This window comes from Arachis hypogaea, chromosome 13, assembly GCF_003086295.3.
Source record: "Arachis hypogaea cultivar Tifrunner chromosome 13, arahy.Tifrunner.gnm2.J5K5, whole genome shotgun sequence".
NCBI classification, from domain to species: Eukaryota; Viridiplantae; Streptophyta; class Magnoliopsida; order Fabales; family Fabaceae; genus Arachis; species Arachis hypogaea.
The window spans coordinates 45,065,750-45,080,654 of NC_092048.1; the positions used below are offsets into that span (position 1 = coordinate 45,065,750).

General features: G+C 38.0%; 1 protein-coding gene across 1 annotated transcript; it reads right to left on the reverse strand.

The window, feature by feature from the left end:
• Window positions 1-468: 468 nt before the first annotated feature.
• Window positions 469-1,167, reverse strand: LOC140177589 (uncharacterized). The gene has a single exon (XM_072210719.1). The coding sequence runs from the start codon at window positions 1,165-1,167 to the stop codon at window positions 469-471; it is 699 nt and encodes a 232-aa protein (XP_072066820.1).
• Between the last annotated feature and the right edge of the window lie 13,738 nt (window positions 1,168-14,905).

Genomic DNA, 14,905 nt, shown 5'->3' on the forward strand with positions numbered 1-14,905 from the left:
AAGCAATGAGAGCTTGTTTTTGCTCTTTGGAAAATAAAGAACTTAAGCTGTTACTATTCTTTCCTGAAGGAGAGTTATTGATTTTCTCAATTTCATCATTAGTAGTGACATGATTTATGGTTCTTGAGCTTGAATCTTGTTGGTAGTGTGGAGGAAAACCATGCTTGTGATAACATGTGTCAACCAAGTGGCCAATTTTGCCACAATGAGAGCACTTCTTGATCATTCTTCTTCCTCCGAAGCCACGGCCTCTACCTCCACGCCCTCTCCCTCTTCCTCGTACGCTCATGTTGCCTCTATTAGTGTTGAAGTTGTTGTCAATTGCAGCATTTACTAATACCTTGCTTTCTGCATGATCTGAACTTGACATTTGCCTTTCTTGTTGCAATAATAGCGAAAAAACAGTATTGACATCAGGGAGGGGTCTCATTAGGATTATTTGTGATCTCACATTTCCGAACTCATCATTCAAGCCTCTAAGAACCTAACCACTTGCGACTGCTTTCTGTATCCTCTAACAATCTCTAATCCACATGTGCATGATCCTGTGCAATTGCATGATGGAATCGGTTGAAACTCTTCTAATTCTTCCCATAGTCCTTTCATCTTTGTAAAAAATGAAGTGATTGACAAATCTCCTTGTCTTGCTGAGTACATTTCTTCTTCCAACTCAACTATTCTGAACAAATCTCCTTCATAAAATCTGTGCTTAAGATCTTTCCATAACTCTGATGCCACATTACACCACATCACACTTTGCAAAATCTCACTACTTAGGGAAGCATGCAACCAAGACAGAACAAAAGTGTTGCATCTATCCCAAGCTTCAAATGTGCAATCAGATTTCTCGGATTTTGGTAAAGATCCGTCTATGAAACTAAGCTTGTTCTTCGTCTTCAGTGATATCCAAACCGATCGGGACCATGAGTGGTAATTCAGTGTAGTTAGAGGATTTGGAGTGAGTGAAATACCTGGATTTTCACTCGAATGAAGGTAGTATGGAGATGCACGATCTTGCATCAAATTCGTGCTTGGTTTTGCAGATTGAACGATCTGCCCTTGCAACGTTGCTAGCTGGTTCATCAATTGAGCCAAATTTTGAAGATCCGAGGCTGAGAAAACTTGAGTTTCCACGTTTTGACATGGGCCTTGCTCTTGATCAACCATACTTTCTGCTAATTTGTCAAAGTTGGACAGAATTGCAGATTTTCAATTCCACGATCTCTTGACCTTGCAATGGAGGAGATCCACCAAGATGTCACCGTTTGCACATCCACGCTCACCGCACCATGATAAAATCTACAATAGTATTGCAGAATTTGAATCAGGGAATGAGAACAGAGTGAAAGTGCAGAATGAACTTGAGAGAGATTCAAATATGGAATTGTGATTATGGTTAATCTGATTTACTTGCAAATGACTAGTTCTATATTTATAGATACTAGAAAAAACTGAACCACACTAATTTAGCACTCTGCTAACTAAATGCTATGAGTTAGGAGCCTCTAACAAACTTTAGACTCTAACAAACTTAAGTAACAACTCTACTAATTTAAAGATACAACTAATTAGCTATATTAACTGCATAGCCTTATCATCCAACAACAGCATAATTCAAATTATACCATGAATAATTCGAATAAGTCAATTTCGAATTATTTAGGATTGCGTGCTAGGGAGTAATTCGAATCAGATGGATTCGAATTATATGAGTGTGTGCATGTCAAGGTAGTTCGAATCAACATGATTCGAATTATATGAATTTGGAGTTCGAATTGCACTGTTTTGAACTACATAGAAACGTGTTTTGGTGGATTCTTGAACCAGAATCTGGTTTGGCGAATTTGTGTAAATTTTTGTTCTCCTTGACTTATTATGGTGATTTGCCCAAACATATAATAAACCAAAAACATTTCTTTCAATACATCTATCTAATTACACATAAATTTAATGGTCAAGTTATTTTTGTCCTAAAATATAAAAACTCTATTTGCTTATTATTAAATTTATATTTTTTTATGGAACAAGTTTGTATGCGCTAATATATTTATATATTAATTATGTCATAAGGCATTTATTAAACGGGTCAAAATTAATAAGTACATATGTTGAGTTAAGAAATTAATTAAATTATTTAGTGATGACAAACATTATTTTTGGGCAAAATAAATAATTTGTGTTGAGAAATTATAAATTAAATATTACTAATTATTTATTGTTGCAGGCCAAAATTCAATTTTATAGCCCAAATGGAATGTAAAGCAAACAGCAAGGATGGTGGGCTGAAAGCAAAACTTAGAAGCCCAAGGAAAAGCAAAGAAAGAAGCCAAAGGAACCAACAGGCCAAGCTAATCAAACACGATCCAAGCCCGTGTCCATCAATTTAAGTTGATCCCACCAAGCTTCTCATACAAGATTGAAGCCTTCATTCCCTCTCACTTGCTTTTACCAATGCAACGTTCTTTTCTCTCTGACCATGTCAAATCACAGAAGCAAGAGAAAGTGCTTAGCTCCTAAGCTATTCAAAGAAGAGGAAAGAAAGAGAAGGTTAGGCAAGAAAGGCTGAGGTCAAATCAACAAGATCAAACCAAATCCAGCTTAGGTTAAAGGTAACCCATTTCCTTTTACATGCAACACACTTTCTTCTCTTCATATTCAACTCTCTGTCACTCCGTTTTGAGCTATATGGAAAAGAGGATTTCTGTTCCTCTCTTCTGTAAATCCACGGTCTCAAACATGTCTTGGGGACTAAGTTGGTTTTCAAGGGCTCAGATCAAGTTGACCATTGGAAGACTCTTGTGGTTGCTGCTTTATGGCTTTCGGTCAAGATGGGTAAGTCAGAAGCAAAGTTTCTACTCTAAGGTTTAATGAGAAAAAGTTATTCTGTGGGTTGGTGAAACTCAAGGCTCAAGGTGTTGACCTTGGAAGAAGAACCCAGCAACATGCAAGGAGATAAAAGAGGTTTGCTGCTCATTCAGAAACTAAGGAGAGAAAACCAGAGTTTGAGAATAGTGTTCTACAAAGAAGTTTCTCTACTTGGATAATGCTTTCTTTCAAAGAAGCATTCGGCCAATACTGAAGAACTGTATCTGAGGTTTGCGAATCTGGTTTTGCACATAGCAAAGAGGCTGCTGATGAAGTCAATATCCTTCATGTTTTACAGATTGTAATGTACTTTTCTATGTTTATCTTTCTGTAATTTCTTGTGAGAAAAGGCATTGTGAGAAAGCTCAAGTAAAAGCCATGAGTGGAAAAAGGATGAGTGATACACTTGAGAGAAAAGCCTAGAGTTATTTTCTGATTTCTTTAGGTATGTTTATGTCTTGTATCTTGTACTTGTGAGGTATCCCTTTCTTAGTTGGGTTAGCACTAAGAATGAATAGTTAGGTATTAGAATAGCCAATGTCAAGTTAGGTTAGAACTTGAGTGTGAAAGGATTGGGTCAATCCTGTGAAATTGGTGTATGTAATACTGTTAACTATAGTGAAAATTCTTCCACAGTTGTGGAGGAGACTGGATGTAGGTTGCATAGCACAAGGCAACCGAACCAGGATACATGCTGGTGTTAGCTTTTCTCTTCTCTGCTGTGTTCTGTTTTCTGATATTCATGAGACAAAAATAAATTGTCTCATAAATTTCCGCTGCTGAATACAAACAAAATCAGAATTGAAAGTTGTTTTAAAGGGTCATAACAGCAACTTAAAAGGAAGGCATAGATTCAACCCCCTTCTCTAAGCCTACCAAAACCTTCAATTGGTATCAGGAGCTAAGGTCTCAAGAAACAAGCTTAACCGCTTGGAGCAAAGATCCAATGGCGAACAACTTGGGCACAACCACAGTTGCCTACACCTTCACTGAAGGCCAGTCAAACAACCGGCCACCTTTCTTCAACGGGAAGAACTACTCCTACTGGAAAGAAAGGATAAGAATTTTCATCCAATCCATTGACTACAACATATGGAAGATTGTTGTGAGCAGTCCCAAGATCCCAACAAAAACAAGTGATGATGGAGTGGTGACTCTAAAAGAAGAAGCTGAATGGAATGAAGATGATAAGAAGAAGATAGAGCTGAATGCTAAAGCAATCAACCATCTTCACTGTGCTATCAGCTTTAAAGAGTACCAGAAGGTGTCTAGATGCAAGACAGCCAAAAAAATCTGGGAAAAACTCCAGGTTACACACGAAGACACTAAACAAGTCAAAGAAACGAGGATTGATATGCTGCGAAAAAAGTACGAGATGTTTAGCATGAAGGATGGAGAAAGCATTGATGAAGCGTTTGAAAGATTCTCAATCATAATCAACAACCTTGATGCTATGGGTATAAATTATGCAGAACAAACCTTGGTAAGAAAACTCCTTAGAAGCCTCACAAAAGAATGGGAAACCACTACCACTGTCCTAATCGATAGCAAAAACCTAAGTCCCATAACCTATGATGAGCTGAGAGGAAAACTCTTTGCCTATGAAACCATATACACAAACACAGACTCAAAGAAAAAGGGAATAACCCTCAAGTCACAAATAGAACCAAAAGAGAGTGAGTCTAGTGATGGTATTTTAGATGATGAGCTTTTGTTTTCTGCTAGGAAATTTAGAAGGATGATGAAGAACAAAGGAAAATACAAGGGTTCAAGTTCAAAAGAACACAAGATCGACTTGAGCAAGGAAACGTGTCATCATTGCAAGGAGGCTGGACATTTCAAGCTAAACTGTCCAAAGCTCAAAAAGGAGGACAAAGGAAAGAAGGAAAGGAAGAGAATGCTCATGGCAGCTTGGAAGGATCTCGAGAACGACTCCAATGAGGAAGAAGAGTCTGAAGGTGAAGACAAAGAATGTTTCATGGCTGGAAACAAAAATTTTGATGAGGTAAATTATTATGATTTGACCATTGAGGATTTACATGCTATTATTGACCTCAAAACTACTTGACAAGTACAATGAATGCAAATCTGAAAGAGATGTGTTAAGAGCTGAAAATGATTTTTTAAAAGAAAAAGTGAAGGAAACTGAATGTGCTTTAGACATCATTGAAGAAAATAGATTTCTAAAATCTGAACTTGAAAAATTAAAAGGAAAGCACATTGTGGATCCTTCTCATGAGTTAATTGCTGAAAATGAAAGATTAAATGATATGATTAAAAGGCTGAATGGTGACTTAGCAAAATTTGCTCAAGGTTCTAGTAACTTTGACAAACTACTTGCAAGTCAAAGACCATTATTTGAAAAATCTGGTTTAGGCTACATAGCTAAGGAAGATGCAGTTTCCAACACTTCTTCTATAAAATTTGTGGCTTCTTCATCAAATACTAAATCCATACCAAACAAATCGGGTATTGGATATGTTTCAACTTTTGAAGAAAAATTTGATGAAGTACACACAAGTGAAACTGAGCCTTCACCAAGAACTGATCCGAGTTCAAACCGGCCAGATTTGGGTTACATTTCGAAAAATGAGCCTATTTTCAAGAAACCACCATTTTACAACAAAATCTCATATTTGAAAGGTAAAAATGTTCAAAGAAATTCTGGTGAAAATGCTTTTGCAAAGAGGAATAACTTTAATAAAAATCAGTTTGTCAAAAAAAATGCATCTCCTCCAAAAATCAGAAAATTTCGACCCTTTGATCATTTCAAGCAATATAACTCACCTCAATTTCAGTGACACACATCTGAAAATCATTGTGTCAATTGTAAGAAATTTGGTCACTCATATGCACAATGTTTCATTGAAAAGAGAGTTGTAAGAAACAAAGTTTACAATGTTGTTTGTGATTTCAATGCACTTGGGCAACCAAGATGGATTAACTTCAAAGGATCCAAATTAATTTGGATACCTAAGGCTACTTGAAACTCTTCATGCAGATTTGCCTAGCATCCAAGAACAAAATGGACATGTGGTACATGGATAGTGGATGTTGAAGGCACATGACTGGAAGGTCAACCTACTTCATCAAACTAAATAAGTATGACGGAGGTTTTGTGACCTTTAGAGATGATGGTAAAGGTAAAATCATTGCTGTTGGAAAAGTAGGTAATGAGTAATCTACTTTCATTGATGATGTACTTTTGGTATGTGGTTTGAAGCACAATCTTTTGAGTATAAGTCAGCTGTATGATTTAGGACATTTAGTAATTTTCAAAAGACTTGAATGCTGTGTTGTTAATGAAAAGACAAATGAAGTAATGTTTGTTGCCAAGCGTTTTAATAATATATATGGACTTACTCTTGATGAACTAAAGGATCAAAATGTAGCTTGTCTTCACTCTAAAGAATCTGAAAAGTGGTTATGGCACAAGAGATTGGGCCATGCAAGTATGTTTCAAATAAACAAACTTGTAAAGAAAGAATTAGTAAGAGGCCTTCCTTTGATAAAGTTTGACAAAGACATCACTTGTGATGCTTGCCAAATGGGAAAACAAACAAAAAGTTCTTTTAAACCAAAGGAAGACATCTCTACTAAAAGACCACTTGAATTGTTACACATTGATTTATTTGGTCCAACAAGAACTCAAAGCCTAGGTGGTAAGCATTATGGTTTAGTAATTGTGGATGACTATACTAGGTTTGGTTGGGTTTTATTTCTTGCACACAAAAATAAAGCCTTTTCGGCCTTTGAACCTTTTTGCAAGAAAATTCAAAATAAAAAGGATTTAAAAATCTCTTCTATAAGAAGTGATCATGGAAGTGAATTTGAAAATAATTTATTTGAATCATTTTGTGAGGAATTTGGAATATCTCACAACTTCTCTTGTCCAAGAATACCACAACAAAATGGTGTTGTAGAAAGAAGAAATAGAAGCATACAAGAGATGATAAGAGCTATGCTTTGTGAGAGTAATGTTCCAAAATTCCTTTGGGCTGAAGCGGTTAACACAGCTTGCCACATTTTGAATAGAACAATCATAAGGAAATTTTTGAAGAAAACCCCTTATGAGCTTTGGAAATGTTACCCACCAAACTTAGACAACTTGCACATCTTTGGATGCAAATGTTTTGTTTTAAATAACAAGGACAATTTGGGTAAATTTGATCCAAAGGCGTATGAGTGTTTGTTTGTAGGATACTCCACAACTAGTAAAGCATATAGGGTTTATCATCAAGAGGCTAGGATTGTTGAGGAGTCCATACATGTTACATTTTGTGATACTAACTTGGTGCAAAGTATTCTGGAAGATTGTGATGCAGGAAATCAAGAAAATGGAAATTCTGTTCAAGCTGAACCAGAAACTGCTGCTGCTGAAAATTCAAGAGACAATTCCATTTTGTCTCATGAATCTGAAGGAAACCCTGAAACTAGCAGCTCCCAGATTCCCTTGGTATCTGAATCTGCCTCCAAATCTACCAGACCTCGTGAATGGAGATTCTTAAAGAATTATCTTGAGGAATTTGTCATTGGGGACGTCTCTCATGGAGTGCAAACACGGTCTTCTACTAGAAAGGCAAATGAAGGATCAAACATTGCCCTTCTTTCACAAATAGAGCCTCAAAACGTCAAGGAAGCCCTTAGTGACCCCTCTTGGGTTAAAGCTATGGAGGATGAGCTTCTTGAGTTTGAAAAGAATCAAGTGTGGACTTTGGTTCCAAGGCCAAGTGGAAAGAAAGTGACCGGCACCAAGTGGATATTTCGGAACAAGTTGGGAGAAGATGGTAGCATTGCAAGAAACAAGGCTAGGCTAGTGGCACAAGGATATGACCAAGAAGAAAGAATAGACTTTGATGAATCATTTGCCCCTGTTGCCCGAATGGAAGCCATAAGACTTCTCTTAGCTTATACTGCATTTTGTGGTTTTAAACTATATCAAATGGATGTGAAATGTGCATTTTTGAATGGTGTGATAGATAGAGAAGTGTATGTGGAGCAGCCTCCTGGTTTTGAAAATAAAGAGCATTCTAATCATGTTTTCAAATTATCAAAAGCTCTTTATGGTTTAAGACAAGCTCCTAGAGCTTGGTATGAGAGACTTAGCTCGTTTCTTTTGAAAAATGGTTTTCAAAGAGGCACCACTGACACAACTCTATTTATCAAAAATTCTAATGATTCTTTTCTTCTAGTCTAAATATATGTTGATGACATTATTTTCGGATCATCCAATGAATCCCTCTGTTCTGATTTTGGAAAACTCATGACAAGTGAATTTGACATGAGTATGATGGGTGAACTTAATTTTTTTCTTGGGCTACAAATTAAACAAACTAAAAAAGGTATTTTCATTCATCAAGAGAAGTATGCCAATGAATTAGTTAAGAAATTTGGTATGGAAAATGCCAAACCTATGGGAACTCCCATGCATCCTAGTTCAAAATTAGATAAGGGAGAAACTGAGAAAGATGTTGATGAGACTAGGTATAGAGGAACGATTGGTTCTCTTATGTACTTAACTTCCTCTAGACCCGATATCGTGCAAAGTGTTGGATTGTGTTCTAGGTTCCAATCCAAACCAAAGGAGTCACATCTTTCTGCAGTTAAAAGGATCATTAGATATGTTCATAACACATCCAATTTTGGTCTTTGGTATCCTAAAATTGATAATTTTTCTGCAGTTGGTTATTGTGATGCAGATTTTGCTGGTGATAGAGTTGATAAAAGGAGCACTTCAAGCTTATGTTGCTTCCTTGGGAAGTCCTTGAATGTTTGGTCAAGTAAGAAACAGCCAACAGTGGCTCTATCCACTGCTGATGCTGAGTATATAGCTGCTTCTTCATGTTGTTCTCAGCTTTTATGGTTAAAAACTCAGCTTGCCGATTACAAATTAAATGCTGAAAATATTCCCCTGCTGTGTGATAACATGAGTGCCATTAATATTTCCAAAAATCCAGTTTTGCACTCTCGAACTAAACATATTGAAGTGAAATTTCACTCAATTAGAGAACATGTCCAAAAAGGGGATATTAGCATTCAATTTGTTAAATCGGAGGAGCAATTAGCAGATATTTTTACAAAATCACTTGCTGGGGACAGATTCTGCATGCTTAGGACTAGCCTAGAAATTTTAAGCTATGATTCATTGTTTGAAAATTACTGATATGTTTGTTGAAGTCTTTGTCTCATAGGTTCGGATGAGAAAATTCTGGGCAGAAGAAGAACCATCACTCTGAATTTTATCTCCTGGGCTCTGAACTTTCTTGGAATAGGGTTCTGAACTTTCTTTTTCCAAGAACACTCTTAACTTGCTGCAATTACAAACCTATTCATGTATTGTGTATGTCTCTTAACATTTCTCTTTATCATCATTTCAATTTTTGGAAAACTGCAACTTCTGTTTTAATTGTGCTAATGTCTTGTTTGGGAATTCTATTTTGCAGGTCAAAGAGACATTTGTTGAATAAGAAATGAGAGATATAGTTTTTGTAGTGTAAAAATGGACATGGACCATGCTTGAATCTTATTATACATGTGGCCTTTTTTTTTTTTTTTTGAAACCTTCAAGTGATATGAAACTCTCTTTTTGGTTCTAATGCAAGTATTGGTCTTTGCACATTGTGAGTTTTGTTATATAACTATGGTGTTGCTGGTTGAAATATGATCTTTATTTCTCTTCCGAATTTTTTTTAGTATTTCAAAACGCAACACTTAGCTTTAACATGCCTCTAACACACTATTTTGCAGGTTTTGTTTTGTTTTATTTCTCCCACCTTGATAACAAAAGGAGAGAAAAATGCATATATCAGGTTAAGCGACATTCATATCTAAAAGGGGATGGTTCAGTGAAACAGCAAAAGAGACCCACTCATTCAGAGAGAGTGGTATTGGATGATGATGATGATGACTTTATCCCTGAGGAATCTCTTCCTCCTTCCACCGAGGGTACTTCCATCTCTACTGGCCAGAAATCTGCCCTGCTGAATGTTGTCAAGAATGTTGTTCAGGAGTTTGTCTCTCAATCAAGTCACTTGATTACTATGAGCAAAGAGCAAAGGAAGCTAGCAAGCAAGCACAAAAATTTCCTCCGTAAGTCAAAAAATAGAGTGGCTGTGTTCATGACTTTCATTGATAACCTTCAAAAGGATGAAGACCATGCCACTGATACTGATGAAGAAGTTGATTCAGAGGGAAATGGCTCGGATGCCTAAGAATTGTTTCATGAAGCTGCTACTGTCTGCTCATTTTGTCTGACGAATTCTGTTTCTTTTGCTACTGTTGAACTATTTTGTTCTCTTGGATGACTGTAATAACTTTGGATAACATTGCACCTTTGTTAATTCATTAGGACTGTGCACTAACTCTCTTCTGCAGGTTATAAGGTGCTGTTTTTGCTGATCTTGTAACACCCTAACTACCAAAGCTCGCACTTCCGGCTGCGCGACTCTGATAGTTCGGACATTACGACGACACTTATATTTATTAATACTAAAATATGAGCCTGTTTAAAACTTTAAACCGCAATACCGCTCCCAAAGATACTTTCGTCCGATATCATACATCCATAAATACCATACAACTTACAAAACTCACAAAGAGTACATCCATATATATACATACATATATATAAGTAATATTACAACCATAATCCAATACAATCCCTATCCCTCTTACAGAATATATATCAAGATAAAGGCGAGGGTACAATAAACCATAACTAAAACAATACAGAGCATCACAACAACAATTAAATAAGCTCTTCGTAACTTCTGCGCCCATATCCTGAAAGGGGAAAAATGTAGGGGGGTGAGAACATCATCCTCGAAAGGGTTCTTAGTAGAGGGTTTTTGGGAATTACTGTAATAGGATACATGAAGATAACTGCACCAGTGATTCATAACCGTCTTATGCCTCTTTTCAAAAACAACGGTTTACAATGAAAGTAAAGTCAGAAATCTTTTCTAAAAGGGGAACCGTTCAATTCTCAAAACTCAAAAGCCTTCCAAAACGGTTTATTTATGTTGAACCAAAATAGCCTTTCATATTTTATTCCAAACCAGAAACACAAAACCGAAATCAACCATCAGTTCATCTCTTTCCAACCACGGCCCTAGGCCCAAACAATCCAACCAACAACCAATCACCACCATCCAACAGGGTCCCAAATGCAAACACAGATAGGAAGTTCAAGCACAAACAAACAGTTATTACAAGTAGAACAGTTAGCAATTAATCACATAGGCAAACCAAGTATAATATGCACACCCAACCAATGTCACACAAATGCATATGATGCATGCCTGTCCCTAGTGGCTGATGATATCATCTGTCGGTTATAGAGCCAACCCGACAAGTCCTGGTAGCTAACCATTGGACTGTCCCTCTGTCGTGCATCCCCAACTCGAGTTATACTCATCATAAACTTGATCATAATCATGATCCATATCCATCACCCTCACTGGTGAATATTTATGGGGGCGAGCTCATCCGGGCCTTTCACAGTGCCCGGCCACACTTACGACATAGGGTCAACAGAGTATCAAGTCTCGACCTGGAGCACGTGGTGGCTAGCCACTGCTACTACCCAGGGAAACTCGTATCTCAGATAGTGGAAGTGCAACATTTACATTTATCAATGATTCAGCATAAACATGCATTCAATCTCATCCATGGATCAACATCCATCTCAGCCCTCCGGCTCACGGTTCAGTCCAGAACCAGCCAATACTCATATCATACACAGCCATTCCGGCTCACGGTTCAATCCAGAACCAACTAATGTGTATAATCATACACAGCCATTCCGGCTCACAACAAAACAGCACTTCCACCATTCAACATCATTAAATTCATAAAGTCGGCATTTAAGCCATAAATCATTTTTTTCAATTCATTTCACTTTGAAATCGAGTTTCAACTCTTTTCAGCCCTGGCTTTAGAAATCTCATTTCTCAAATCATCTCAGGCTCATAAGCCGAATTTACTCAAAGTGAGTTCCCTTTTTAAAACAAAGCCACTCTCGGCATTCTCTTTCCAAAACTTCCAAAACCATGGCAAGTTAAGGATTTGTTTCACAGTATTCAAAATCATCCATCCAACGATGGGATTTTTATAACAAAAGTTTTTCGGCAGAGTCCCAAGTCTTTAGGGAAGGTCATCTTACATCAATTCTTTAAAATTCATTGAAACCCTTAAAATCATAGATTCTCGGTTCAAGTAAATAAAACTGAATTTATTATGAAACTGAACCATACGAAATCACAAGTTCCAACCCGGTCCAAAAATCAACTCATTTGAAACGGAACCGGTTTATTTGAATCAAACCGCTTTCAGATTTCTTTTTGGAACCCATTTTTTTCCAACTCTTTCAAAATGCCTCAAACTTGATTACTCAATCAAAAATCTAGGTTCCTTTAAAATCACTAAAAAAAAACTCCTTTTTATATTGAAATCGATATTATAGCATCATTCTTTCCTTCAGTGATTCAAACGGTAAACATAGTTCAGTTCTAAATAAACCGAACTCAACGTATAAGGTTCATCAAATAAATTAAGCTGGAAAGCATAATTATCCTCTTAATAAATCAAATAATACAATTTCTCAAATCCAAATCTTTTAAATAACCTTTCAAACAAGACTTAGATTTTATAGAAATTTCGGCAGCACCTCCCCTAAAACTTGGACTTTTGCCACCCGGTTCGGGTCCCAACTAAACCGTTTTCTCATTCCTTTTTAACAGCTCAAACCAGAAATCAATTCAACAGCAAGCTAAATCCAACAGTTGCCTCAGTGGCATATCTCAAGAAAACCATTTCAAAATCAACTCAATATCAACCAATTTAACTCATTTCCAAATCTTTAAAGAATCGGTTCACTAACAAATCATTTATCAAAACCAAATTAATTAAAGTAACCCAGGCTGGATTTCAAGAGTATTCTATCTTTCACATCATCAAATAATTGACTCAATTCAAACCAATCCTCAACGGATTAAACTCATTTCAAATATTTAAAGAATCAACTCCAAACATTACGTTTCACAAGCCACACAACAATTCAGCCAAGCCAACATCCATAATCGTTCGAGTCAATCAAATAATACATAAGGCAGATACAATCACTAATTACACCATATCTCACATCAGTACCCATATGTAATAATTCCAACAATAAACTGTAGTTTTTAGAAAGCGCCCCTACCTTAGAACGCAATTCCATAACCCAAAAACGTCACAGGAACCTCCTCTCCTAAACCGGGATCACCAACAACCGCAACCTCGGCTCCAAGCTACTCCCGCGGTAACCATAGCAACACTAATCGCAGCATATAACAATCAGGAATGACCCCACGTTACCAAAACTCATATTCATTAATCAAACACAACCGAATACTAACGCGAGGCTTTTCGAAACATAAATTACTTACTGAGCTAGCGAAACGAAGCAGCCGCGAACTTCGAGCACGACACGCAAGCATCGATATACAACCCTGTGACAAATAACGCTACAACGCCTCAGCCGAAATTATTAGAACAGCGACAAAAGGCTCCTCGAACCAAAATGCTTACCAAGACTGAGGGAGAATGGCTGAACCGAATAGCGACGGTCTCCGAACCGGTTTGGCGGCAGCCCGGCAGCCACCTCAAGCGGCAGCAGGGACCTGAACAACATGTAGCGACAATGAAGTTCCCAGAAGCTCAATAGAAAGGAGAATCAACTTAAAACCCTTACCATCATAATTTTCCGACGACGGCAGTGGCATTTTCCGGCTGCCAGGCACGGCGGCGCGACTGATTTCTCCCCCGGGAACGGCTGTGACAGAACCAGCGTCTCCTTCTTCCGTTCACAATCCCAGCGGCAGCCACAGTGGTGGTTCTGGGCAGCTCTAGCGGCAGTGGGCTCCAGCAACTTGCATAATCCCGAGGCAGAAGCAGACAGCAACTCCGGTGGTCTTCTCTTGTGACGACACCAGCCACCACGGGGACGGCGGCGGTGAAACCCCAACAGTGGAGGCAGCAAGGCCGACTCAACTGAAGCAAAGCGCGACACACCTCTCCCCTGATCTCTCGCTCCCTCCTCTAACCACGGTTCACGGCGGCGATAGCAGCGGCGCGAACATCGGCAAAAGCTCAACGGGACAGCGGCGGCGCGAGCTTGGCGACGGTGAGGCATGGGTCGATCTTCCTGGTTCGCGAGCTCTCTCTCTCTTTTGCGACGAGAAGGCAGCGACGGCCCAGCATCCTCACGCGCGGCGGCCCGGCGATGGCTCCACGGGACAGCGATGGCGCGATTGGGTAGCTCGCGGCGAGGCGTGGCATGGTGGCGGCAGTGCCATGGCGCTGCGGACAGCTCCCCCTCCAGCTCGACGGCGACGAGACGCGCCTCCTTCTCTCCCCCTCCCGCTTGCTCACTGTTTCTTTCTTTCCAGGAAAAGGAAACTTTGTGTGAGTTGCTGATGGGAAAAGAAATGGGGTAGCAGCTACAGGTTTTCAAATCTGAGTTTGCTGAGGGTGAAAGGGGGAACCGGGTCATGGGTTAGGGTTTCAGGGTTAGGGTTTCACTTTTGAAACTTAGGGTTAGGGGCATTTTAGTAATTTCAAATAAAGTTGGGAATAATATGGTAATTGAAACCCAAACTAAATCCAACACTAGAGATATATAGAAAATACTATTTTCTCATCAATTTCACAAATTATTTTCAATAAAATGCCCAAATCTAAAAATTAGAAATAATATACTTAATTTCTTCATTTTCCAAAATAGCAGTAATAATATTTAAAATATTAATTATTTAATCCAAATCATATAAAAATCCTTATTATTTCACAACTACCAACTATATGATTTAAATATAGAAAATAATCCGATAATTATAAAATTGGATAATAATCGTAACTTATCTCAAACTCAATAAATCAAAACTTGCCTTAATTATCTTTAATAAAATAATCTCTGAAATTAAGGCTATAAATAGCTATATGATTTGAGACTTGATCATAATAAGACTTTTCAAAAGTTCTGGGTCTTACAGATCTTGCA